The sequence below is a fragment of the Schistocerca serialis genome, chromosome 11 (genome assembly GCF_023864345.2).
Source record: "Schistocerca serialis cubense isolate TAMUIC-IGC-003099 chromosome 11, iqSchSeri2.2, whole genome shotgun sequence".
Classification (NCBI taxonomy): Eukaryota; Metazoa; Arthropoda; class Insecta; order Orthoptera; family Acrididae; genus Schistocerca; species Schistocerca serialis.
In genome coordinates, this window is record NC_064648.1 from 66,904,810 (window position 1) to 66,931,342 (window position 26,533).

At 44.1% G+C, this 26,533-nt stretch overlaps 1 protein-coding gene across 1 annotated transcript; it reads left to right on the forward strand.

Moving 5' to 3' along the window:
* The first annotated feature begins 352 nt into the window (after positions 1 to 352).
* On the forward strand, positions 353 to 26,533 carry LOC126426450 (uncharacterized). The gene is made up of 6 exons (XM_050088365.1): positions 353 to 619; positions 14,635 to 14,874; positions 14,996 to 15,076; positions 15,188 to 15,442; positions 25,921 to 25,996; positions 26,160 to 26,533. Exons 1-5 carry the CDS (start codon positions 353 to 355, stop codon positions 25,993 to 25,995), a joined length of 918 nt encoding a protein of 305 aa, XP_049944322.1. The 3' UTR covers position 25,996; positions 26,160 to 26,533.

The following is a 26,533-nucleotide window of genomic DNA, read 5'->3' on the forward strand; positions in this document are numbered from 1 at the left end:
CGCAAAAAAATAACTGTACTACACCTTTATCACTCAAAGAAGACACAGCGATACAAAAATACCGTCGACTAAACCGGGCTGTGATACCGGCAAAAGCATCTAACCCAAAAAAAGCGGCAGAACCGAGTTCCACACCCGAAGATATTTAAGATACAACAAGAAGAACTGAGCACTGGAAACCAGAAGCAGTCCCTACAGGAGACCCACTAAGGACATCAGCAGATCCAGTCTCAGAAGCATCACCAAGGACATCTAATTTTACATGTATCAGTGAACACCAACAATCAACTACTACCACCCAAGCAACAGGAGGAAGTACAGCAATTCCAGTGAGAAGAAATGTAAGGCGACCATGTCATCTACAAGATTTTTTATTCCCAAAAAGCCTCAAGACCAAATTAGGATAACTAGTGCACCTACCAACACCACCTCCAGTAGCAGTCCTTGCAGCAAAAACAGAAACCACCTCAACTTCGGCCACACAAGTAAAATGACCAGAGAGATGGAGAACTGCCCCTTTTCACCATCAGGACATTTTCTTATGACCAATGGGAAAAACCAACTCACACTTCTAGATGAGAATGAAGATTTCTCACACAATTTAAATTCAGGAACAAAGGTAAGTGGTCAAACCTAAAATCTTTCCAGGTCACTCTTCTTCATCAGAATATACAGTCACTTAGGGATAAAGTAAGAGAGCTTGAAATCTTTCTATCAAGTGAACTCAGATACGTTAATATACTGTGATTAACGGAACACTAGCTGAAAGAAAATGAGTTAAAGACAGTGAAAATAACGGATTATGTGTTAGCAGCACAAACTTGTAGAAATAAGTTTACACGTGGAGGGAACTGCATGTACATAAAGAAAGATATCGAATTCAATAACTTAGACAATGTTGAATCCTTAAACACTGAGGAAGGTTTTGAAATATCAGGCATAGATATTCCAGCATTCAAGTTAATTGTAATATGTTTATATAGATCTCCAGATACCCACCTAAAAAAATTCAATACTCGGCTTGATACTTCACTAAATAAAGTAGTAACAAATCGAAAAACAGTTCATATGTGGAGACCTAAATGTAGACTTTAATAAGTGAAGCAATTCAAAATCTGAGGTGATGAACATATTAACAGCCAATAATTCGGAGAATACAGTCCACACTCCTACACGTGAAATGAATCATTCTAGCACTACCATAGACCAAATAATAATAAGCTCCAAAACAAAATATAAATCAGTTGTAATTAAAGCTGGACTGGCAGACCATCATGCACACGCTATAAGCTTTTGTGTAAACACTAATCCATCTTATAATTATATGAGGGAGACTACACACATGACCAGAACTTTCAGTAATACTGCAGTACAAACATTCCAGAATTATCTCCAATGAGAATCATGGGAGATAGTGTATAGTACAGAAAATATTTCTGATAAGTTTCAGACATTCATGAATATTTTTAAATATTATTTTGATCTTGCTTTTCCATTGAAAGCCAAAACAACGCAAGCCACTAAAAGCAACAAGTGGATTACGAGTGGTATAAGGAAATCTTGTGCTAGAAAACGGTACCTTCACAATATTGCAAGAAGCTACAACACAACTCAGGAGTTTGATAGCTACTTTAAAAAATATAAATCTCTCTTAAGTAAAATAATAAAGGAGGCAAAGAAACGAGACAATGACAAATCCATAGAAGATGCTTCAAACAGAACCAAAGCAATCTGGCAAGTTGTAAAAAAAGAAACCAAATCTTACAAAATTAGAGTTAATAATATAGTATTAAAGGCTGGCTTGGAAAACATTGATAACCCACAGGAAGTAGCTAATATGTTTAATAACTGTTTTATAAATGTAACAGAGAAACTAATACAACGACTTCTAATAGAAAACAGCATACAGAAACAGGGAAAAAAGTCTCAAGCAGATCAATGTTTCTGTACCCAACAAATGTAGAAGTAGTACAGGTTACAATAAAAAGTATCAAAATGAAACGCTCTGCAGGTGTAGATGATATACCTGATTTCCTTATAAAGAAGTGTGGGGACTTGATTACTGAGTCCTTAACCCACTTATTGTGACAACTGCGATTCTACCCTGTCACTAAGTATCGCCAAAATACCCGAAAAGTCCAAATCAAGTCGTATCTAAATAGACGTTTCTCCAAATTTTACTTCCCAACACAATATCTGACCGTGCATTTATCCCAGTTTAGCATAGAATAACCACATTAAGTAAGATTTAAGGACACTGACAAAAGAAATTGTTTCTAACATCAATAAACAAAAGAATACGAAAGTTGAGTGATGAACCCACAATTTTACACGACTCTCATTCAAAGTAATCACAACCCGTGTTGTTTGACAGCTACCCACCTTTGAATTACCCACTATAGAATGTTAGCACCAATAGCAAGCGAGCTTCACTGTCATTGGTCGACGTTTACGAAATTAATGGCGGGCGCCCTTGTCCAAGTAGCAAAGCAGTTCAATACTTCTGCTAAATGCTACGGCACACGAATTTAAACACATACCCTCCAAAAGTTATAAAAAAATACACATGCAGCGGCAGCGGATTTAAAATGTAAAAAAAATGAAAATGGAAATAATTACAAGGGAAATGGCTACTGCTAATGAAAGTCAACAATGTCTACATAGAACACACCACTTCGTGGGGAACACTTTTATAATAAAGAAGACAAATGTTACGTGTATGTCAGCCAAAAGGAAATTAAAATTGTTTGCAATAATTTTGAGTCTTTCAGAGGAGAGCGCTGCTTTTAAATCTTATGTTGTGTGTTGTGACGATGGTCGCGATATCGACGGCAGCTGGCTGGTCCTGGTGAAACGCTGAGATCTGCTCCCACGGTCGTGTGACTGCAGCTGATGATTTTTCCTCGTAATCGGGCGGGCGGTGGTATTCATTAAGCTGCAAATCTGATCACAGTGGCGTTTTGCAGGCCACAGATTGGTCGCTGTAATTGTTGTTACAGATGCCTGTATGTGCACAATATTAATGTTTCTGGCACACACAATTTAAGTTTACTTATGCCACACACAGTTTATAAAACATGCCGACGGCGAGTTCTATAAAAAGTCAATTCGTATTATGACTGCCGCGATCGCGAAAAACCGTCCTGAGCGGGAATGTACTCACAGACAGTTTGCATAAGTTCATTACGACTGTTACTGATTAGGGGCGACCGACAGTTCAGCGAAACGCGAATAAATATGTAAGTTCACAGTACTTGAGTGTACGAAAACACAGTCAAAATACAAGTGCAGTTCAATTCACAGACACAGAGCTACAATACAGCCCATTCTCGGTTGCAATGTCATTGTTGCTTCATCTCGCGGCACAGTCTAAGTATTTACTTCGCCCAGTTTCTACACTCACTATTATCATACCACGTACTGGTATAAAACAGTCATTCAAAACGTACATCACTAAACTCAATCTTCACCAGTTCGTAAAAGTCACAACTCCCACAGTAAAACGTGTACGCCTCTCTCGCTATCCAACAACACAAATTCCCTTTGTTGGATCGACTATCGATATTCCTCTCTCTTTCTCAATATTCTCGCCCACAGTTTGTACAACATCAAAGTAAATTACATATATCTTCACACAACTATTTTCTACCAAACTTTTTACAGTAAATGATAAACACAAAAAAATTAAAGCTTTCCACAATCAATAAACTCTAAACATATTTATCTACTTACAAAAAAGAAATAATTACCAGTTACATATTACATCTAGACAACAACTTTTATCTCTGTATTACAGGACAAAAGAAAAAGAAATGCGTTACAACATCAAAGATATATGAACAGACAGAAAAAAAACAAGATATATATATATATATATATATATATATATATATATATATATATATATTGCAAAATAAGATGTCTTCACACTATGTAACCTATCTTTAGCTACAGGAACTTTTCCTACATGTTTGAAAATGGCAATAGTAAAGACATTATACAAGAAAGGAAACAAAGATGATATTTCCAACTACAGACCACTGGCTCTTCTGTCTGTTTTCTCAAAAATATTAGAAAGGTTTTCCAATAAGAGGCTAACAGACTTCTTAGAGGTAAATGGCTCTCTGTCAGAATCTCAACATGGATTTAGAGCAAACCACTCAACCGAATCTGGAGTCACGCCTTTCTAATAGAGGCACTGATAGCATTAGACAGCAAAAAACTTACCATGGGCATATTTTTAGATTTGTCAAAGGCATTTGACACCATAAATCATGACAAATTGCTACACAAGCTAGAAAATCTTGGCATTATGGGAACAGCTAACAACTGGCTCAGCTCTTATCTTAAGAACAGGGAACAATATGTGGAAATAGATCAAGAAAGGGACAATGTCATTAGGAAATATAATTCCAAGCTACTAACTGTAAAATATGGAGTGCCACAAGGATCGGTAATGGGTCCTGTTCTGTTCTTACTCTATGTAAATGACCTAAACATAAGCAATGACAGCAGTAAAATATTTCAGTTTGCTGTTGATACGGGTGTTGATTGATCAGACTCGAACTCCGGATCTTTGACGTTCACAGAGAAGTGCTCTATGATCTGTGCTTTAGATGGAAAATTCCAGCAATGCTGTGGTACGAAAGGAAGCCAAATCTGAAGAAATTGTGTGTTTTTGTTTGTCACACATCTTGACATTCCAATGAAACTATTGGCAAGTAAGTTTGATATCAGGTCATTAAAATGTTTCATGACTCGATGTTGCCCAAATGGTTACAGGTTATGGTCTCCCTAACAACACAAGATTGTATTTGTAATAGATATAATTTTTGAAGAAGATAGGTTTCTATTTGAAGGTGAAAGTAGTGATAACTGGATATTGAAGAAGGAGGTTCAGATGGACAATATAACACACAATATAGCAGACAACAATGACACTAGAATAAAACTAACTCTGAGGAAACTGAACAAACTGTTGAAGGTAACTGTGAGCCCTTGACTTGAAGAAGTGAAGGATACAGAACCTTTGCAGGAAAACAATAGAATGACAAGAAAGCCTACGTACTTTGAGGGTTATGCAGTTTTAACTCTGAATGCAGAAGCTTTTATGGAAAACTTTGCTCAGAATTTTGAACATGTGAAGGGTCAGCACAATAAAGAAGAATGGAAAAAAACAATAAAGGAAAAGTTGAACAGTCTGTCATCTAATGGAAGTTGGACTTACTCATTGTTTGCAGCAAATAAAAGAGCCATTGACAGTGTACAAAGTAAAAAAAAAGGATGCATCTGGAAATATTGAAAGTTATAAGGCACATTTAGTTGTGCTCTGGTAAAAGGATATGGCTATGAGAAGACATATGCTTCTGTCGTGTGACACACACAGCAGTGAAAACCTCTCTCAGTATGGTGAATGAACATGATTTGTGTATGGAACTAATGGATGTACTCACTGCATTCCTGCATGGAGAACTGACTGAAGAAATTTATATGAGAGTTCCTCAAGGTATAAAGATCAAGTAAGGACTCGTTTCCAAACTCAATAATGCTTTATAAGGACTGAAGCAAGCACCAAGAATTTGGAACTGTACATTTGACAGTTTCTTGAAGAAAATCGGGTTTCAACAGTCTAAAGTTAATGTGTGTCTCTGTCGAAAGCACTGATGATTATAATACATCTTTGTTACTGTTTGTAGATTATATTCTAACTAATCAGTGTTGTAAAAGGGAAATCACTGATATTAAGAAGAAAATAAAATTAAAATTTTGAACCTAGCAGAAGCAGCACTCCTGGAAGAAAATACTTGCCTTACGCGGGCAAGTGCTCTACAACAAGAGCTACCCAAACACGACTCACCCCCATCCTCACATCTTTACTTATGCCACTACCTCATCTCCTACTTTCCAAACATCACAGAAGCTCTTCTGCGAAACTAGCAGGACTAGCACTCATGGAAGAAAGGATATTACGGAGACATGGCATAGGCACAGCCTGGGGGATGTTTCCAGAATGAGATTTTCACTCTGCGGCAGAGTGTGCGCTGATATGAAAAGTTCCTGGAATTTGGGACCTTTGCCTTTCGCAGGCAAACGCTCTACCATATGAGCTACACCAGCACGACCCACGCCCCATCCTCACAGCTTTATTTCCGCCAGTATCTCGCCTCCTGCTTCCTCAACTTCACAAATGCTCTTCTACGAACCTAGCAAAACTAGCACTCCTGGAAGAAAGGATGTTGTGGGAACTGACTATGGAAGACAGTTGTGGTTTCCATAATAGTACTCCGATGTCATCTGCCGATTTGGAATATCTGACAAATATGATAGTAAACCACTGCATGGACATCTAATGAGTCGCGCTTCCAAGCATCTCCAGCGTGACCACTTTGGCATCTAACAATTTGTTCGTAAGCAGTGAAACGCAAATTTTGAACAATGTTGAGACATCGAATAAGTTGATAGTTTCATTGTGGCAAAGAGCCCTTATTTACGGTACTTTGCCTTCAAAAACGGAAGTAACTGATTGATATTTAGTTAGCGTCTTTTCTTTTTCCTTTATTGTAATTTTAAACACCTATACAGGTGGGCTGTCAGGAGCATAGTACACTGCTCTTCAGCCTTAAGTGGAACAATAAACAGGACAGAGAGGCGATATATACAATACAAAAAACGGCGGGCAAAAAATGGAGATACAAAAAAACAATAAACAAGAAGCCGTTCACGTTGGATGAAAAAAAACACTAACACTTGGAGACACGGCGCACAAAACACGGAGAATGGCGACGGCACATGTGAACAGTTGAGTTGTAACTGCACGAAACACAAAACGATGCACACACACTAAACACTGATGGCGATGATCTCCGGCGCGCGAATGTTCACTGAGCGTGTACGAGTCCGGGGACCTGCCCCCCAGAGGAGGTGGAGGAGGAGGAAGGGGAAATGGGAGAGGGGAGAGCAGAGATGCCATGGGCAAAGGAGAGAGGGGGAGGGAGGAAGGGGGAGGGGAAGCCCGGGGGAGAGGGTAGGAGGGAGGGGGGAAAGGAAAGAGAAGAGAAGGGAAAGGGGGGAGGGAGGGTGCCTAAAGGAAAGGACACAGGAGGTGGGGGGGGAGGATCAAAGTTGATAGGAGGGGTAGATGCAGGGGAGGAGGACATCATCAGGGAGGGGGAGCTGGCGGAAGCCACCTTGGGAGAGGGTAAGGAGGGTTGAGAGATGGAGACCAGGTGGGACATGGGAATACAGGCGCGGCAGCGGGTGGGGGTGGGTGAGGATCGGGGAGACGAGCGGGTGAGGAGGGTCGAGTTTACGGGAGGTGTACAGGATCCGTATACTTTCAAGGAAAAGGAGGAGGTGGGGGTAGGGGATGAGATCATACAGGATCCGCGTGGGGGAGGGGAGACGGATGCGATAGGCGAGGCGGAGAGCATGGCGTTCAAGGATTTGGAGGGATTTATAAAAGGGAGTGGGGGCAGAGATCCAAGCCGGATGGGCATAACAAAGGATAGGGCGGATGAGGGATTTATAGGTGTGGAGGATGGTGGAGGGGTCCAGACCCCACATACGGCCAGAGAGGAGCTTGAGGAGACTGAGTCGGGAGCGTGCCTTGGCTTGGATTGTCCGGAGGTGGGGAGTCCAGGAGAGGCGACGGTCGAGGGTGACGCCAAGGTACTTAAGGGTGGGAGTGAGGGCGACAGGACGGCCATAGATGGTGATGTAGAAATCAAGGAGGCGGAAGGAAGGGGTGGTTTTGTCTACAATGATCGACTGGGTTTTGGAGGGATTGACCTTGAGCAACCACTGGTGGCACCAAGCGGTGAACCGGTGAAGATGGGATTGGAGAAGGTGTTGGGAGCGCTGTAGGGTGGGGGCAAGGGCAAGGAAGGCGGTGTCATCGGCAAACTGGAGAAGGTGGATGGGGGCTGACGGCGGCGGCATGTCCGCCATGTACTAAAGGTACAGAAGGGGGGAGAGGACGGAGCCTTGGGGCACACCGGCAGAGGGGAAAAAGGTGTAGGAATCTGAGTTATGGACGGTGACATAGGAAGGACGGCGGGAGAGAAAGGAGCTGATCAGACGGACGTAGTTAATGGGAAGGGCGAAGGTTTGGAGCTTGAAGAGGAGACCGGAATGCCATACGTGGTCATAGGCACGTTCGAGGTCCAGGGAGAGGAAGATTGCGGAGCGACGGTAATTAAGCTGTTCGGAAAGGAGATGAGTGAGGTGAAGGAGAAGGTCGTCGGAAGAGAAGGACGGCCGAAAGCCACACTGGGTGACGGGAAGGAGGCGGTGCTGGCGGAGATGCTGGTGGATGCGGCGGGTGAGGATAGATTCCAGGACCTTGCTGAAGACCGAGGTAAGGCTGATGTGGCGGTAGGAGGAGACGGCGGACGGTGGTTTGCCGGGTTTAAGGAACATGAGGTTTTCCACAGGTCGGGGTAGTAACCGGTGGACAGGACTACATTGTAGAGCCTGGCCAGGGTGGAGAGGAAAGAGACAGGAGCTTCACGAAGGTGACGGTGTTGCGTTTTGTGCGGAGTGCAGCAATGAGTTCCATGTGTGCAATGCTGTCCAAGTGTTCGAAACCAGGAGCGAGGGGAGGGGAAGAGGTGTCAGTTCGATCGCGGACATCCGGGAAGAGGGAGTAATCGAAATGGGGATCATCGGGGATGGAAAATACATCGGAGAGGTAGGAGGCAAAGTGATTGGCCTTACTAAGGGAGTCAGGGAAAGGTTGATCATTATGGAGAAGAGGATAATAGGGGGAGGGTTTAGTTCTGGTAAGGCTGACCAGAACCTGGACGAGTTGATTGGTAGGGTAGCATTAGTTAGCGTTTCTTTTTTTTTTTTTTTTTTTCTTTATTGTAATTTGAACACCCCATACAAGGTGGGCTGGCAGCGGACAAGTGTACTCCGCTCTTCAGCCATAAGAAGTACAATAAAAGTGAAATGGAGACAGAAAAGTAACAGACTGGCGGCTTAAAAAACAGTAGATACAATAATTAAAAAACATGAAGCCATTCACACTCGACGAAACAAACAAGAAAACTGTCGGCACTATGCACAAACACTGACGAGTTAGACGACACATGTAAACGAAGGAGCGTGGACGGCGAAAAACACTGATGCACAAACACGACGGCACAGACACTAAACCGGGGGCGATGATCTCCGGCGCGCGAATGTTCACAATGCGTGTGTGAGTCCGGGGACCTGCCAAGAGAGGAGGAGGAGGAGGAGGAGGAGGAGGAGGAGGGGCAGGGGGAGAGCGAGAGGGGAGAGCAGAGACGCTGCAGGCAGGGGAGAGAGGGGGGAGAGAGGAAGTGGAGGAGAAGCCCGGGGGAAGAGGGATGGAGGGAGGGGACAGGGAGATGGAAAAAGAAGGGAAGAGAAGAGAAGGGAGGGAGGGTGCCGAAAGGAAAGGACACGGGAAGTGGGGGGTGGGGCAGGGTCAAAGTTGATAGGAGGGGTAGATGGAGGGGACGAGGACATCATCAGGGAGGGGGAGCTGGCAGAAGCCACCTTGGGAGAGAGTAAGGAGGGTGGAGAGATGGAGACCGGGCGGGACGTGGGAATACAGGCGCGGCAGCGGGCGGGGATGGGAGAGGATCGGGGATACGAGCGGGTGAGGAGGACCAAGTTTACGGGAGGTGTACAGGATCCGTATCCTTTCAAGGAAAAGGAGGAGGTGGGGGAAGGGGATGAGATCATACAGGATCCGCATGGGGGAGGGGAGACGGATGCGATAGGCAAGGCGGAGAGCATGGCGTTCAAGGATTTGGAGGGATTTATAAAAGGTAGGGAGGGCGGAGATCCAGGCTGGATGGGCATAACAAAGGATAGGGCGGATGAGGGATTTATAGGTGTGGAGGATTGTGGACGGGTCCAGATCCCACGTACGGCCGGAAAGGAGTTTGAGGAGACGGAGTCGGGAACGTGCCTTGGCTTGGATTGTCCGGAGGTGGGGAGTCCAGGAGAGGCGACGGTCGAGGGTGACGCCAAGGTACTTAAGGGTGGGAGTGAGGGCGATGGGACGGCCATAGACGGTGAGATAGAAATCAAGGAGGCGGAAGGAAGGGGTGTTTTTGCCTACAATGATCGCCTGGGTTTTCGAAGGATTGACCTTGAGCAACCACTGGTTACACCAAGCAGTGAATCGGTCAAGATGGGATTGGAGAAGGCGTTGGGAGCGTTGCAGGGTGGGGGCAAGGGCAAGGAAGGCAGTGTCATCGGCAAACTGGAGAAGGTGGATGGGGGGTGACGGCGGCGGCATGTCCGCTGTGTACAAAAGATACAGGAGGGGGGAGAGGACGGAGCCTTGGGGCACACCGGCGGAGGGGAGAAAGGTGTAGGAATCTGTGTTATGGATGGTGACATAGGAAGGACGGCGGGAGAGAAAGGAGCCGATCAGACGGACGTAGTTAATGGGAAGGGCGAAGGTTTGGAGCTTGAAGAGGAGATCGGAATGCCATACGCGGTCATATGCACGTTCGAGGTCCAGGGAGAGGAAGATTGCGGAGCGACGGGAATTAAGCTGTTCAGAAAGGAGATGAGTGAGGTGAAGGAGAAGGTCGTCGGAAGAGAAGGACGGCCGAAAGCCACACTGGGTAACGGGAAGGAGGCGGTGCTGGTGGAGATGCTGGTGGATGCGTCGGGTGAGGATAGATTCCAGGACCTTGCTGAAGACCGAGGTAAGGCAGATGGGACGGTAGGAGGAGACGGCAGACGGCGGTTTGCCAGGTTTAAGGAACATGAGGATACGGGAGGTTTTCCACAGGTCGGGGTAGTAACCGGTGGACAGGACTACATTGTAGAGCCTGGCCAGGGTGGAGAGGAAAGAGACAGGAGCTTCACGAAGGTGACGGTAGGTGACATGATCGTGACCAGGAGCGGTGTTGCGTTTTGTGCGGAGTGTAGCAATGAGATCCTGTGTAGTGATAGGGGCATTGAGTTCCGTGTGTGCATTGTTGTCCAAGTACTGGAAACCCGGGGCGAGGGGAGGGACGGAGGTGTCAGTTCGATCGCGGACATCCGGGAAGAGGGAGTAATCGAACTGGGGATCATCGGGGATGGAAAAGACATCGGAGAGGTAGGAGGCAAAGTGATTGGCCTTACTAAGGGTGTCAGGGAAAGGGTGATCATCATGGAGAATAGGATAATAGGGGGAGGGTTTAGTTCCGGTAAGGCGATGGAAGGCCGACCAGAACTTGGACGAGTTGATTGGCAGGGTAGCATTTAAACGGGTGCATGTCTGTCGCCAGTCCCGGCGTTTCTTAGCCGCGAGCAAATTACGAATGTGTCGCTGGAGTTGCCGGTGGCGTCGTAGTGTGTCCGGGTCACGCGTGCGGAGGAAGGCACGGTAGAGACGACGGGATTCACGGAGGAGGAGAACAGCCTGTGGGGGTAAGGTAGGACGGTGGGGGTGGATGGCGACAGTAGGGACGTGGGCCTCCACGGCCTCAGACAAGGTCTGCTGGAGAAAGGAGGCGGCATGGGTGACATCGTCAGGGTGGTGGTAGGGGAAGGGGTGGCTATCGACCTGAGTGGAAAGGGTATCCCGGTAGGCATTCCAGTCGGCACGGGAATAGTCGTGGACAAACTGAGGGGGAGGGTCAGTACGAGGGTCGGGGCAAGGGCGATGACCGTCTGAAACAGTGAGGAGGACAGGGAGATGGTCGCTACCAATAGGATCCAGGACATCCACTGTTATGCGGCCAAGGAGGTTGGGGGAGGAGAGGATAACATCAGGAGTGGAGTTGGATTCGGGACGGGTATGCTGGGGGATGGGGACGAGGTCGCCTTGAAGGGTGGAGAGGAACCGATGCCACCGCCGTAACTGGGCAGCGGAACGACTATGGATGTTGAGGTCGGTGGCAATCACATAGGAGGAGAAGGTACGATCGACGTGGGAGAGGAAGTTGAAGGGAATAGGAGCGTTGGGGCGGACATAGATGGTGGCGCAGGTAACGGTAAGGCCGGGGAAGAAGAGACTAAGGATCAGGTGTTCAGTGGGGTCGGGAAGGAGAGGTTGGAGCCGAACGGAGATCTGGCGGTGGTGACCAATGGCAACTCCGCCACGCGCAATTGGGAGGGGATTATCGGAGCGGTGGAGGAGGTAGGGCGAAGTGTGAATGGTGTGGTGGGGTTGGAGGAAGGTTTCATTAAGGAGGAAGGCATCCACGTGGTGGGTGGCAAGGGTGTGCAGGAAGAGGTTCCTGTTGGTGGGTAGGGAGCGGATGTTGTTGAAAAGGATACGTTGCTGTCGCGCCATGATAGGGATTTAGACGAGGGTGTCAAGGCGGGAGAAGGTGAAATGGGCCTGGTTGTTGGAGTAGGTGGCATACATCTTGAGTTGGAATATGGAACGGGCTGCAAGGGAGATCTGCTGGAGGGTGTGGGGGCGCTGAAAGGGATGAACATTCTAGAGGACGATGGTAAGGAACATGATGATGTCCTCAGCGGTGGGGTGGGGGGGGGGGGGACGAAGGGAATTGCCAGGAGGGGTGGGGGCGTCCAGGGGACGGACAGGGACGGTGAGTTCAGGAGTGGTTGGAGGGGGTCGGGCTTTACACTTTTGGGAGTAGGTGGGATGGGGGAGATTGCAGGTATTGCAGGAAGGAGGGGATTGGAGGTTAGGGCACTGCCGGAGGAAGTGCGCTTGCCAACAATGCGGGCAGGTGGGGGCCTCGCGGTACTCAGCTGTGGGGTGCGCGTTATAGTGCAGACACCTCTGGCAGCGCAGGGATTGAGGAGGGGAATGGGAGGGGTCAACCTTATAACGCTGGTTAAAAAGGAGGGCACCCTCCTTCAGGAGACGGTCAATGGAGGGGGCGTCCTCAGAGAAAACCCGCATAAGGCGGGGGGGGCCGGCCGAGTTGAAAATGCGGCGGACCGCCCGCACCTCCAGCGTTGGATGGGCCTTGAGCTCCGCCAACACCTCCTCCTCCGTGATCGACGGGCTGAGCCGAGTGATCACGGCGGTGAGGGTCGGCGGGCGATGGGGGGGTTGGGGTTGGCGGGTAGGAGATGGAGAAGGAGTAGGGGTAAGGGAGGCATGAGGGCTAAAGCGGGTGACAGGGATGCGGGAAAGGAGGTATGTGTGGAGGGTTGGGCTGGGGGAGGAGATGAGAACCGAATCACGGCGAGGAGTGAGGAGGGAGATGGGGGCACCAGGACAATGCTGGCGAGGGAAGAGGGTGAGGTTCCGGGCTTCAAGGAGAGAGGGATCAGGACGGGAGAGGAGGTAGCGGTAGGAGGAGGGGATAGAGGAGGTGGATGAGGGGGCAGGGACGGGCGGGGAGACATCCATGGCATCATGGGTGGGGGAAGGAGGACGAGGCGGAGCCGTTTTGGAAGCAGAGGAGGCAGGGGTGCCACTGGGGCACTTGACGGCTGTGGAGGGGGTGTGGGGGATGGGAACAACTGGAATGTGGCGGGGAGGGGCAGGTCCCGGGGCCGGAGATGGTGACGGTGACGGTGAAGGCGAAGGCGACGGCGACGACGGCAGTGGCGGCGGCGGCGGCGATGGCGAAGGCGACGGGGAGAGCTGGGCATGGGCAGTGGCCCGACGGGCCACCACCCGAGCCGGAGCTGCAGTGACAGGCTGGGGGAGTGGGGGGAAAGGATCAGATCGAGAGGAAGAAGCTGGAGAGGGGGCGACAAAGAGTGAGGGCGAAGGGAGAGTGAGAAGAGGAGGGATGGAAGGAGGGGGGTGGGACTGGGCACACCAGGTGATAGTGGTGGAGGCGACGGAAGGGGAAGTATAAACTATGGCGGTGGTGATAGCGGTGGCAGCAGTGGTGGGGGCGGACATGACGGTAGGGAGAAACAATAACGAACAGAACGAAGAGGAAAGGACAGAAACTGGGGACAGACAAAGACGAAGACGGATGAAGACGAAGACGGGCGTAGACCAGGGTCAGGACGGCGGCGACGACGGCGACCAGGCGGCAACGGCGGCGGGCACCGGCTGGCGGCGGCGGCGGGCACCGGCGACGAACAGACGGACGGCGGCGAACAGACGGACGGACGGACAGCAGGCGGCGGCGGCGGCGGCGGCGGCGAACAGGCAGACGGACGGACGGACAGCAGGCAGCAGCGGCGGCGGCGGACAGCGAGCAGGCAGGCGGACAGACGGACGAACAGCTACAGCAGGAAGCGACGGGCAGACAGACAGACACAACCGTCGAAGACGGAGATTACAACCTGAGAGTAGCCCAGGCGTTGCAACCTGACGTTGTCGACTGAGGGGATCCAACCCTCTGATATACCGATATTCAGTTTGAGCTTCTCAGTTCGTATATAGGGACGGAATATACAATCCGTACCTTACAAAAATTTGACGTTAATAAAGATAAGTACGTTTGTTAGTGTCTACGGGTGAGATCTATATATCATTGGCTTTCACTAGTGCTAACGAGTATAACATTCTCATCATAAAAATGTAGAGTATAATTTTTCTACCCGCAAATTCAATAGTAAGCTAAACATTTGTTGACGTATTGTGCATGTATCTGAAAGTATTTCACACAAACAGCCATGCGAAATGAAATAACTGTCTTCAATCGAATGACGTGCAACACAGCTGTTGCATATCGCCGTCTAAAGATGGCAGTGCAACAGCCGGTTTTCTAGAGTTCACACCTACCCTCTGTCGACGGTACTCCGTATTACCTCCGACCGGCCGCTCGCCACTACGGCAGCTGCTGCCACCTCGCGGTGATCCCCTACATTACGAGGAGCTGGCACAGTGCAGAATCACCGTCAAATTTGGAATACTGCACATGTACGCAAGCTGAAGTTGCGTCATATTTGTTTACGTTTGTGGATTTCCAGCAGAAGACACACAGCAAATTTTTGAGCGGAACTCTAATAGTGAGTATTCATCGTCACTTGTTAATAAATGAACCCCACTTTTTGGTATTGTCACAATATATATGTATATTATTTGTATTTTATAATCCCGTGGTACTTTTTGGAATTGCAATGGACAAAGAATTCCATCACTGCCCTGATTTCTTCATATCAGGACGAAAACGTATTAATAGATGCAGAACATCCGCTGTACGACAACAAGGTAAATTTGTAACATTCTTTGTGGTCTTTGTATGTTCATATTGCGTATAGACACCAGTAAATACGTGAAAGTGTAGAGAACTATCATTGAAACCTCTTGTATTTTTTCTAGAATGCAAGGAAAGAGAGTTTGGAACGTGTAGCAACGAAAGTTGCACAAGTCTTACAAGGTATTACCACCGATGACTGCAAGGCAAAATTCTCAATTTTGCGCTCTCACTGCGGCGCTGAACTGAAAATACGCCAGAGCGAGAGTAGTGGCTCATCCGGCACCGTATGCACTATGCAGACCGAGAGTCTGGTCGTTCGGTCATTTACATTCTTCATGACACCATGTGAAAGCCGGTATAATATTCCGAACAGTGTTGTAAGTATTTTTAGTGAACTTTTTATTCTCATATACAACAGTTTGTAATAGTGCTTTCTACTTGACCAAGTTAAGTTTGTTGTTGCTGCCCTGAGATGAAGAAAAAGATTTTACCGAATATTTAATAGAATATTGAGTATAGATAAGCTATTAAATGTTTTATCAGTGAAGGAAAACGTAGTTCCAACTTATAGGTAGTAACTCCAGAAGTGTTCAATGAATGTAGCGTAGCTGGCAGTTATAGAAAAATAGCTCTATTTAGTACATTTATTTTTCCATTGTGTCTATAACAGCTGTAATTGCTGCAGATATGTGGTGCCAGATTCATTGAAATTGCACACTACTTTTTGCAGATTTAATTTCTTAAAATCCTTCACGAATGAAATATGTATTTTACATCTAACTTTACAATTCACACCCAGGTTGTACATTTAAATGAACTATACATGAATAGAAAATTGAACACTGTGCAATAAAAGTGCATATATTTAAGGACTGAATAAAAGCGGTGACACTAATTATGACAGCATGTATTTCTTTAAGGTAGTTCATATCACAGGTAGATATCATATTTTCAGAGAGTTTAATAGTGTAATCTGAACTGGCACTTCTTGTGTGGTGGCTTATGCTGAGAGTGGTGTTATTTTGGTGATCAGCTTCTTTACCAGTTAAATATTTGTTAAAGAGTTGAAATGTTTGTCAGATAGAAATGCTTGGCAGAGAAAGTATGTCAAGTGCTGCGAAAGCAAATTTAATTCCATTCATTCCGGAGGATTTCTTCTGTATTTAAAAGTACTTCACCTTACTGGAGAGTTTCCTCAGAATATTAACTTTTAATTTAGGCAGGACTCAGTGCAACATACTAAGTACTCATTACTGTGGTACAAGATTTTTCAGCCCTTTTAAGACATGACAGCCACTACTTACTAGTAACATACTCAATATTCCTCATCACCTTTACTTTAGTTGTTGAGCTATTTATGTGATAATCATTGTTCACTCCTTCAGCAAGTCTTATTTATTAATTTAGAACCTACATTAATCCGTGATTCGTAGTAAGCATGTAGTGAAACCTTTGTGGTATTTACACGTTTTGTGGACAATACTCTTATTGTGGCTGGAGGTTCTTATCCCTGCTATTATTTCTGTGTAGTTGCTGGCTTTGCTTTTCCATTTTACAGTTTTCAAAGGTGTTGAGATACAGTCTGTGCGAAACAATAAATTTTTTCTTAGTAACCTGTTTTGTAAGTTACTGTTTAAGTTATCTGTTATATATATATAAACAAAGATGCTGTAACTTATCAGACGAGAAAGCGTCCGTATGTTGATAGAGACAATAAAAAACACACACACACACACACACACACACACACACACACACAAATTTCAAGCTTTCGCAACCCACGATTGCTTCATCAGGAGAGAGGGAAAGACGAAAGGATGTGGGTTTTAAGAGAGAGGGTAAGGAGTCATTCCAATCCCGAGAGCGGAAAGACTTACCTTAGGGGGGGAAAAGGGACAGGTATACACTCGCGCGCGCGCGCTCACACACACAAACACACACACACACACACACACACACACACACAGGCAAAGAGTTTGCGCAGAGATGTCAGTCGAGGCGGAAGTGTGTGTGTGTGTGTGTGTGTGTGTGTGTGTGTGTACAGGGTGGTCCATTGATAGTAACCAGGCCAAATATCTCACGAAATAAGCATAAAACGAAAAAACTTCAACTTCTTTAGTTAGATGGCGCTATGGTTGGTCTGCTAGATGGCGCTGCCATAGGTCAGACGGATGTCAGCTGCGTTTTTTTAAATAGGAACCCCCATTTTTTATTACAGATTCGTGTAGTACGTACAAAAATATGAATTTTTTTAGTTGGACCCTTTTTTTCACTTTGTGATAGCGCTGTAATAGTCACAAACGTATAAGTACATGGTATCACGTAACATTCTGCCAGTGCAGATGGTATTTGCTTCGTGATACATTACCCGTGCTAAAACGGACTATTTACCAATAGCGGAAAAGGTCGATATCGTGTTGATGTACGGCTATTGTGATCAAAATGCCCAACCTGCGTGTGCTATGTACGCTGCTCGGTATCCTGGACGACATCATCCAAGTGTCCGGACCGTTTGCCGGATAGTTACGTTATTTAAGGAAACAAGAAGCATTCAGCCACATGTCAAACGTCAACCATGACCTGCAACAAATGATGATGTCCAAGTAGGTGTTTTAGCTGCTGTCGCGGCTAATTCGCACATCAGTAGCAGACAAAATGCGCGAGAATTGGGAATCTCAAAAACGTCGGTGTCAAGAATGCTACATCAACATCGATTGCACCCGTACCATATTTCTATGCAACATGGATTGCATGGTGACGACTTTGAACGTCGTGTACAGTTTTGCCACTGGACACAAGACAAATTACGGGATGATGACAGATTTTTTGCACGCATTCTATTCAGCAACGAAGCGTCATTCACCAACAGCGGTAACGCAAACCGGCATAATATGCACTATTGGGCAGCGGAAAATCCACGAAGGCTGTGACAAGTGGAACATCAGTGAGTTTGGTGGGTTAATGTATGGTGCGGCATTATGGGAGGAAGGATAATTGGCCCCCATTTTATCGATGGCAATCTAAATGATGCAATGTATGCTGATTTCCTACGTAATGTCCTACTGATGTTACTACAAGATGTTTCACTGCATGACAGAATGGAGATGTACTTCCAACAAGATGGATGTCTGGCACATAGCTCACGTGCGGTTGAAGTGGTATTGAATAGTATATTTCATGACAGGTAGATTGGTCGTCAAAGCACCATAACGTGGCCCGCACATTCACTGGATCTGACATCCGTGGACTTCTTTCTGTGGGGAAAGTTGAAGGATATTCGCTATCGTGATCCACCGACAACGCCTGACAACACGCGTCAGCGCATTGTCAATGCATGTGCGAACATTACGGAAGGCAAACTACTCACTGTTGAGAGGAATGTCGTTACACGTATTGCCAAATGCATTGAGGTTGATGGACATCATTTTAAGCATTTATTGCATTAATGTGGTATTTACAGGTAATCACGCTGTAACAGCATGCGTTCTCAGAAATGATAAGTTCACAAAGGTACATGTATCACATTGGAACAACCGAAATAAAATGTTCAAACGTACCTATGTACTGTATTTTAATTTAAAAAACATACCTGTTACCAACTGTTCGTCCAAAATTGTGAGCCATATGTCTGTGACTATTACAGCACCATCTATCACAAAGCGAAAAAAGTGGTCCAACTAAAACATTAATATTTCTTTACGTACTACATGAACATGTAATAAAAAATGGGGGTTCCTATTTTAAAAAAATGCAGTTGATATCCGTTTAACGTATGGCAGCACCATCTAGTGGGCCAACCATAATGCCATCTGGTTTCCCCCTTCAAGCTAGATGAGTTTTGTTCTTTGTAGTTTTTTCATTTGAAGGTTATTACATGAGATATTTGGCCCGGTCATGATCAATGGACAACCCTGTATACTTGTGAAGTGTGATCCATGAATAAAAATAATTTATGTTATGTTAAAATTTATAAAGGGCATGTGGCACAGTTCCAATTTAATTTGTTAGAAATTTACAGAAATTTGTAATGCTCCACTCGTGGGAAATGATATCTTTGCATAGTACTGAACTCAACCTGATTTGATGTGGGTTCTTTTTAATGCTTCCTTTAATATGCTTCAGAGGAGTGAAGTTTACTTGACAGTAAATATTAGCAATGTAATTAAATTTGAAAATAAGACAGCTGCAGGTCATGCATAATTCTATTGTGTACAAGGTGTGGAATAAAAATTGTGATTTCTTTACTAACATTAGATGTTTGATGGTATTTTAAAATGCTTATTTTGGATAACTGAGGAAACATTGTACAGTGATCTCGGGACTGAAAAGCAAGTTTTATAGTAATCTTTATGTTATCATTTGTCTTTGAATATGTAAGTGAGGCCTCAGTAGCAGCAACCATGTAAATTTTGATTCTAGACAAATGTCACTATTAGACTTTAATTAGTAACTGATGATACTGTATGTATGCACAGTGACAGATTGCAGAATGAATTTTATTATTATCAGCAAAGTTGTGCAAAGTCAAGGGGTTACACATTGAGGACTCTTGTTCACTACAAACTACTACTTGAAAATCACTCAATGTCATAAATAATGTTTGCAAAATTGCAATGATGTTACAGAAAACCCAATCAGTTGTTAGTGTTAATAATAAGGCCGCATTTACATGTAACTTGAAATTTGGCATTCCAGGTATTGGGATGTAAAAAATCTCACAGGCTGCAGTTTCTGTAGTTGTGCAGCTGCCAACCAGGACCAGTCAGGTTGACCCGACCTCACAAACTGCTTGTGAATGACGTGCGCTGACCGTCCGTGTTGAACCCAAGTTTGGAGATATTGTAATAGCATTACTGCAGCATTTGCATCTGAATAGGAATAAAAGTTCTTCATTGTAGCTGCTTGAAAACATCCAGACATTTTTGGATGAATTTGACCAGCAGTATCTCAGCTGGACCCCAAACCGATTCTGTTGAAAAACTAGGATACAAAATTAATTGGGTACAAATTTGAAGTATATTAAATATAGTATTAGGGTGGTTTGAACCTACCACCCACTTCTATGATTTCTTGGTTGTGTTGGCGTACTAATATGTAACATAGCCTGAGGTCTGGGTTGGATTATGTGGTGCCAATTTCATTGTCCCCCCACGACCCATGGACCTTGCCGTTGGTGGGGAGGCTTGCGTGCCTCAGCGATACAGATAGCCGTACCGTAGGTGCAACCACAACGGAGGGGTATCTGTTGAGAGGCCAGACAAACGTGTGGTTCCTGAAGAGGGGCAGCAGCCTTTTCAGCAGTTGCAGGGGCAACAGTCTGGATGATTGACTGATCTGGCCTTGTAACACTAACCAAAATGGCCTTGCTGTGCTGGTACTGCGAACGGCTGAAAGCTAGGGGAAACTACACCCGTAATTTTTCCCGATGGCATGCATCTTTACTGTATGGTTGAATGATGATGGCGTCCTCTTGGGTAAAATATTCCGGAGGTAAAATAGTCCCCCTTTTGGATCTCCGGGCGGGGACTACTCGGGAGGACGTCATTATCAGGAGAAAGAAAACTGGCATTCTACGGATCGGAGCATGAAATGTCAGATCCCTTAATCGGGCAGGTTGGTTAGAAAATTTAAAAACGGAAATGGATAGGTTAAAGTTAGATATAGTGGGAATTAGTGAAGTACCGTGGCAGGAGGAACAAGACTACTGGTCAGGTGACTACAGGGCTATAAATACAAAATCAATTAGGGGTAATGCAGGAGTCGGTTTAATAATGAATTTAAAAAAAATTGGAGTGCGGGTAAGCTACTACAAACAGCATAGTGAACGCATTGTTGTGGCCAAGATAGACACAAAGCCCATGCCTACTACAGTAGTACAAGTCTATATGCCAACTAGTTCTGCAGATGATGAAGAAATTGATGAAATGTATGATGAGATAAAAGAAATTATTCAGGTAGTGAAGGGAGACGAAAATTTAATAGTCATGGGTGACTGGAATTCGAGAGTAGGAAAAGGTAGAGAAGGAAACATAGTGGGTGAATATGGATTGGGGCTAAGAAATGAAAGAGGAAGTCGTCTGGTGGATTTTTGCACAGAGCATAACTTAATCATAGCTAACACTTGGTTCAAGAATCATGAAAGAAGGTTGTATACATGGAAGAAGCCTAGAGATACTAGAAGGTATCAGATAGATTATATAATGGTAAGACAAAGATTTAGGAACCAGGTTTTAAATTTGTAAGACATTTCCAGGGGCAGATGTGGACTCTGACCACAATCTATTGGTTATGAACTGTAGATTAAAACTGAAGAAACGGCAAAAAGGTGGGAATTTAAGGAGATGGAACCTGGATAAACTGACTAAACCAAAGGTTGTACAGAGTTTCAGGGAGAGCATAAGGGAACAATTGACAGGAATGGGGGGAAAGAAATACAGTAGTAGAAGAATGGGTAGCTCTGAGGGATGAATTAGTGAAGGCAGCAGAGGATCAAGTAGGTAAAAAGACAAGGGTTAGTACAAATCCTTGGGTAACAGAAGAAATATTGAATTTAATTGATGAAAGGAGAAAATATAAAAATGCAGTAAATGAAGCAGGCAAAACGGAATACAAACGTCTCAAAAATGAGATCGACAGGAAGTGCAAAATGGCTAAGCAGGGATGCCTAGAGGACAAATGTAAGGATGTAGAGGCTTGTCTCACTAGGGGTAAGATAGATACTGCCTACAGGAAAATTAAAGAGACCTTTGGAGAAAAAAAACCACTTGCATGAATATCAAGAGCTCAGATGCAAACCCAGTTCTAAGCAAAGAAGGGAAAGCAGAAAGGTGGAAGGAGTATATAGAGGGTCTATACAAGGGCGATGTACTTGAGGACAATATTCTGGAAATGGAAGAGGATGTAGATGAAGATGAAATGGGAGATACGATACTGCGTGAAGAGTTTGACAGAGCACTGAAAGGCCTGAGTCGAAACAAGGCCCCAGGAGTAGACAACATTCCATTAGAACTACTGACAGCCTTGGGAGAGCCAGTCCTGACAAAACTCTACCATCTGGTGAGCAAGATGTACGAGACAGGCGAAATACCCTCAGACTTCAAGAAGAATATAATCCCAATCCCAAAGAGAGCAGGCGTTGACAGATGTGAAAATTACTGAACAATCAGTTTAATAAGTCACAGCTGCAAAATACTAACATGAATTCTTTACAGACGAATGGAAAATCTGGTAGAAGCCAACCTCAGGAAAGATCAGTTTGGATTCCATGGAAATGTTGGAACACGTGAGGCAATACTGACCCTACGACTTACCTTAGAAGAAAGATTTCTTTTGACAATGTTGATTGGAATACTCTCTTTCAAATTATGAAGGTGGCAGGGGTAAAATACAGAGAGCGAAAGGCTATTTACAATTTGTACAGAAAGCAAATGGCAGTTATAAGAGTCGAGGGGTATGAAAGGAAAGCAGTGGTTGGGAAGGGAGTGAGACAGGGTTGTAGCCTATCCCGGATGTTATTAAATCTGTATATTGAGAAAGCAGTAAAGGAAACAAAAGAAAAGTTCGGAGTAGGTATTAAAATCCATGGAGAAGAAATAAAAACTTTGAGGTTCGCCGATGACATTGTAATTCTGTCAGAGACAGCAAAGGACTTGGAAGAGCAGTTGAACGGAATGGACAGTGCTTTGAAAGGAGGATATAGGATGAACATCAACAAAAGCAAAACGAGGATAATTGAATGTAGTCGAATTAAGTCGGGTAATGTTGAGGGTATTAGATTAGGAAATGAGACACTTAAAGTAGTAAACGAGTTTTGCTATTTGGGGAGCAAAATAACTGATGATGGTCGAAGTAGAGAGGATATAAAATGTAGACTGGCAACGGCAAGGAAAGCGTTTCTTAAGAAGAGAAATTTGTTAACATCGAGTATTGATTTAAATGTCAGGAAGTCGTTTCTGAAAGTATTTGTATGGAGTGTAGCCCTGTATGGAAGTGAAATGTGTACGATAAATAGCTTAGACAAGAAGAGAGTAGAAGCTTTCGAAATGTGGTGCTACAGAAGAATGCTGAAGATTAGGTGGGTAGATCACATAACTAATGAGGTGGTGTTGAATAGAATTGGGGAGAAGAGGAGTTTGTGGCAAAACTTGACTAGAAGAAGGGATCGGTTGGTAGGACATGTTCTGAGGCATCAAGGGATCACCAATTTATTATTGAGGGCAGCGTGGAGGGTAAAAATCGTAGAGGGAGACCAAGAGATGAATACACTAAGCAGATTCAGAAGGATGTAGGCTGCAGTAGGTACTTGGAGATGAAGCAGCTTGCACAGGATAGAGTAGCATGGAGAGCTGCATCAAACCAGTCTCAGGACTGAAGACCACAAGAACAACAACAATTTCATTGCAAGTTCATGGAGCTGACACTGGTGAATGCAGGCAAAATGTGTGGTTAGAGATTGGTTTGCAGTGTAGCCCAACACCTAATTCAACTACATATGCCTTTCTTTTTAATCTGCAACATGTTAATGTAATACCAGGACCATAACCAACAAGTGAGAATACTTGAAGGCTACAGGAGTCAGATACACGACTACATATGTATTCAATATACCTGCTCAGTGTTAAATATCGTGGGTAATGTGGTGAGGTTAAAGCGAATAAAACATGTTGTCGATGATGTATTTTACTCCATGGGATAGTATGTACACATTGTACCCTGTGCTTTCTTCCAGCAACTAGGCAGTTCCCTGTTTGGTTTGGCAGCAATGGGAAGAAAGTATTCTGGTATGTTAAAAGTTAAATAGTGTGCGGATGTCTCTCAGCCGCAAAGCCCACTTATAATCTGATGGGGAATCCACAGGGTCTTCTACAGTGTTAGCCGTTTTGGATGACTCGATGCCACCAACATCGATGTCAGCATCACTTAACACTGAATGTGTAAATACTCCTAGATCTTCTTCTTTGGGAGGAAAATACTTAACAGTATATTCCAGTTGTTTCTGTGATGATGAAGATGTATCTATTTGGAGTAAGGGATCCTTTTCCAGAAATGACAGTCAGAAGTTATAAGTGGAAATCACTCTGATGTCTTTGAAAATGGCATTTTCGACTGCAAGGTTTTTGCCTACCATATTTTGGGAGGAAGTAGTATGGACAAAGGCAAGGAAAAAAAAATATCTGGTAAATATGGGTCCTAAAGCACATACCATGATCACTTAATCAGTAGAAGAGATGTTTCATGTAGCAAACAAGAACAAGTGTTTATAGCTCTTAAGGTGTGCACTTCCGAGCCCATGTTTACTGCATTTTTTTTTTTTTTTTTTAATTTGTTTGGTCTGTATTACGATGTCCCAGAAATAAAGAAAGCAAAGAGATTACAATACAAGAGATGCTCTGTCAGAGGTATGAGAACAATTTTCGTTTATGACTTACAGCTTTGCTGTTTCTCGACTAGGGCCAAACTGATACCTTTTCCTCCCTCCATCATCTATCAAAGTTGGTAACATCATTACCAACTCTCCCTGTACTTTTTATATTTCGTTGTTCAAGTAAACTGTGCTGATTAAGGTATAGTGAAAGTTGTGTACCAAGTCTTGTCAAAATTATGAATGCTCTCTCCCAATGCAAGACCAGAGTAATCAAAAAAGTACACAATCGTATATACCATTTCTGCTACCTATAACTATTAACACACACTGATGGTCAATGGTGTTCAGTTTTTGTTGAGGTTCTTTTACTGGATAGGCAGTTTGACCCATCACTGGCCAGTTACATATTACTTTTAACCACTTAATTGGTCTCCAGCTTACATGAAATTTATTTCCTTATAGTTGCACAATTATTTTTGTTACTTCTGGGCTTTATTTCACTCATTACTTATGTTTTAAAAAAAATTGCTTCAATAACAAGATGACACCCCTACAATTACCGTTTACTTACCACTGGACACTAAACATTGATGTGCATTCCATTTTTCATTGTTCTGAAGTAATTTGATATGTCTTAGCTGTAAATTGTGTAGAGAAAGCTCACAGTTCGGTGGATCGGGCAGTATAATATTCGTGTTGCCTGCTTACAAAAACAGCTTATTCTTGATCACCTTTGCTTAGTAACACACCTTCATTGACATGTAACGAGACCAGATAGCAGCTTAATATCAATCACTGTGAATAATAGAAAACTAGAGCAGAACTATGTTGAGTAATTGTACATGGCATGAAAACTTGATTTCAGTAAAGTTTTGGGCAACATTTGTGATAAAAGTGGTTGTTGAGATGGATAATGATATTTAATATTGTCAATGCATAGTAACCAAATACGTTATCAATAAAGATCATCAATTTGGAAATTCTCTTTTGAAATATGTGTACTTGTGATCCATTTAATGTTGAAATAAATTCCAGTTGCTATAATAAAACATTTAATGAAAACACCGTAGAATAAAGCACTTCAGTATTTGTGTAGCCAGTTCAGTTTATTAGCATCCTTGTAAGTCATCAGTCACATATCATTGAACATCAGATTATTAGATCTGCAGGGAACAATTTCAGCTATATGTTGATAAAATATTATACACGACAGTGTGTCATACAGTTACTGGTTTGTCCTCCGCAGCCATGCTCAAAGCAACCTGATGTATAATGTGCAACTAAAATGAGGAAAATTTTGAGGTGCCTCACAACTGTTAAAGAAATTGTCAGGACTGGAAAGGTGCCTGACAACACTCTGCTAGAAGTGAACAGGACTGAGATCATAAACTTTTATTATGAGAGTAGTAATGTAAGTCAGGTCAATTACATTTTTACTTTTTATTGTACAGTAAGTACTAATTGATGTACTAAAACTTTTTTTTCCCTTAGGTTGATAGCCCGCCATGTACATCGAACAGTGAAGGCCCAGATATCACAACTGATGTAACTAAAAGACTCACTTGAGGTAATGTTCATAACCTTCTACACAAATAAGTTTATTTCAACTTGCAAATACCGAGATTAAATCTTAACCTCCCAGCATTACTTTTATTGATAAAAGTAGCCATTAATGAAATTAAACTAACTTAAACAGCCCTCTTGAACACTAATGGCATGTTTCATTACAGAATCTGGATGTGGTGGTAGTAAACAATAGTGCTGAATTTGAAGTGCTTAGTACTCCAGTGGCTTCCAGTGCATATTCGGCGACACCAAAAATTTGGAGGAAGAGAAAGAGTGATAGTAATCCTTTATTAAATACAGTCCTAGACAACTTGAACTCAAAATTAACCGAAAAGGCACCAGTCCCATCTCCGCATGATGCTTTGGGACACTTCATTGTGGAAGAGTTGGCCAGAATAAGAAATCTGACAATTGTGAGGGACACAAAACATAAAATACTGAAAATTATAATGGAAGCGCAAATAATGGATGATGATTGTTGAATTGTATGCTTTTAGTGTTTATTAATGTGAAAATACATTAACATTCAAAAATTGAA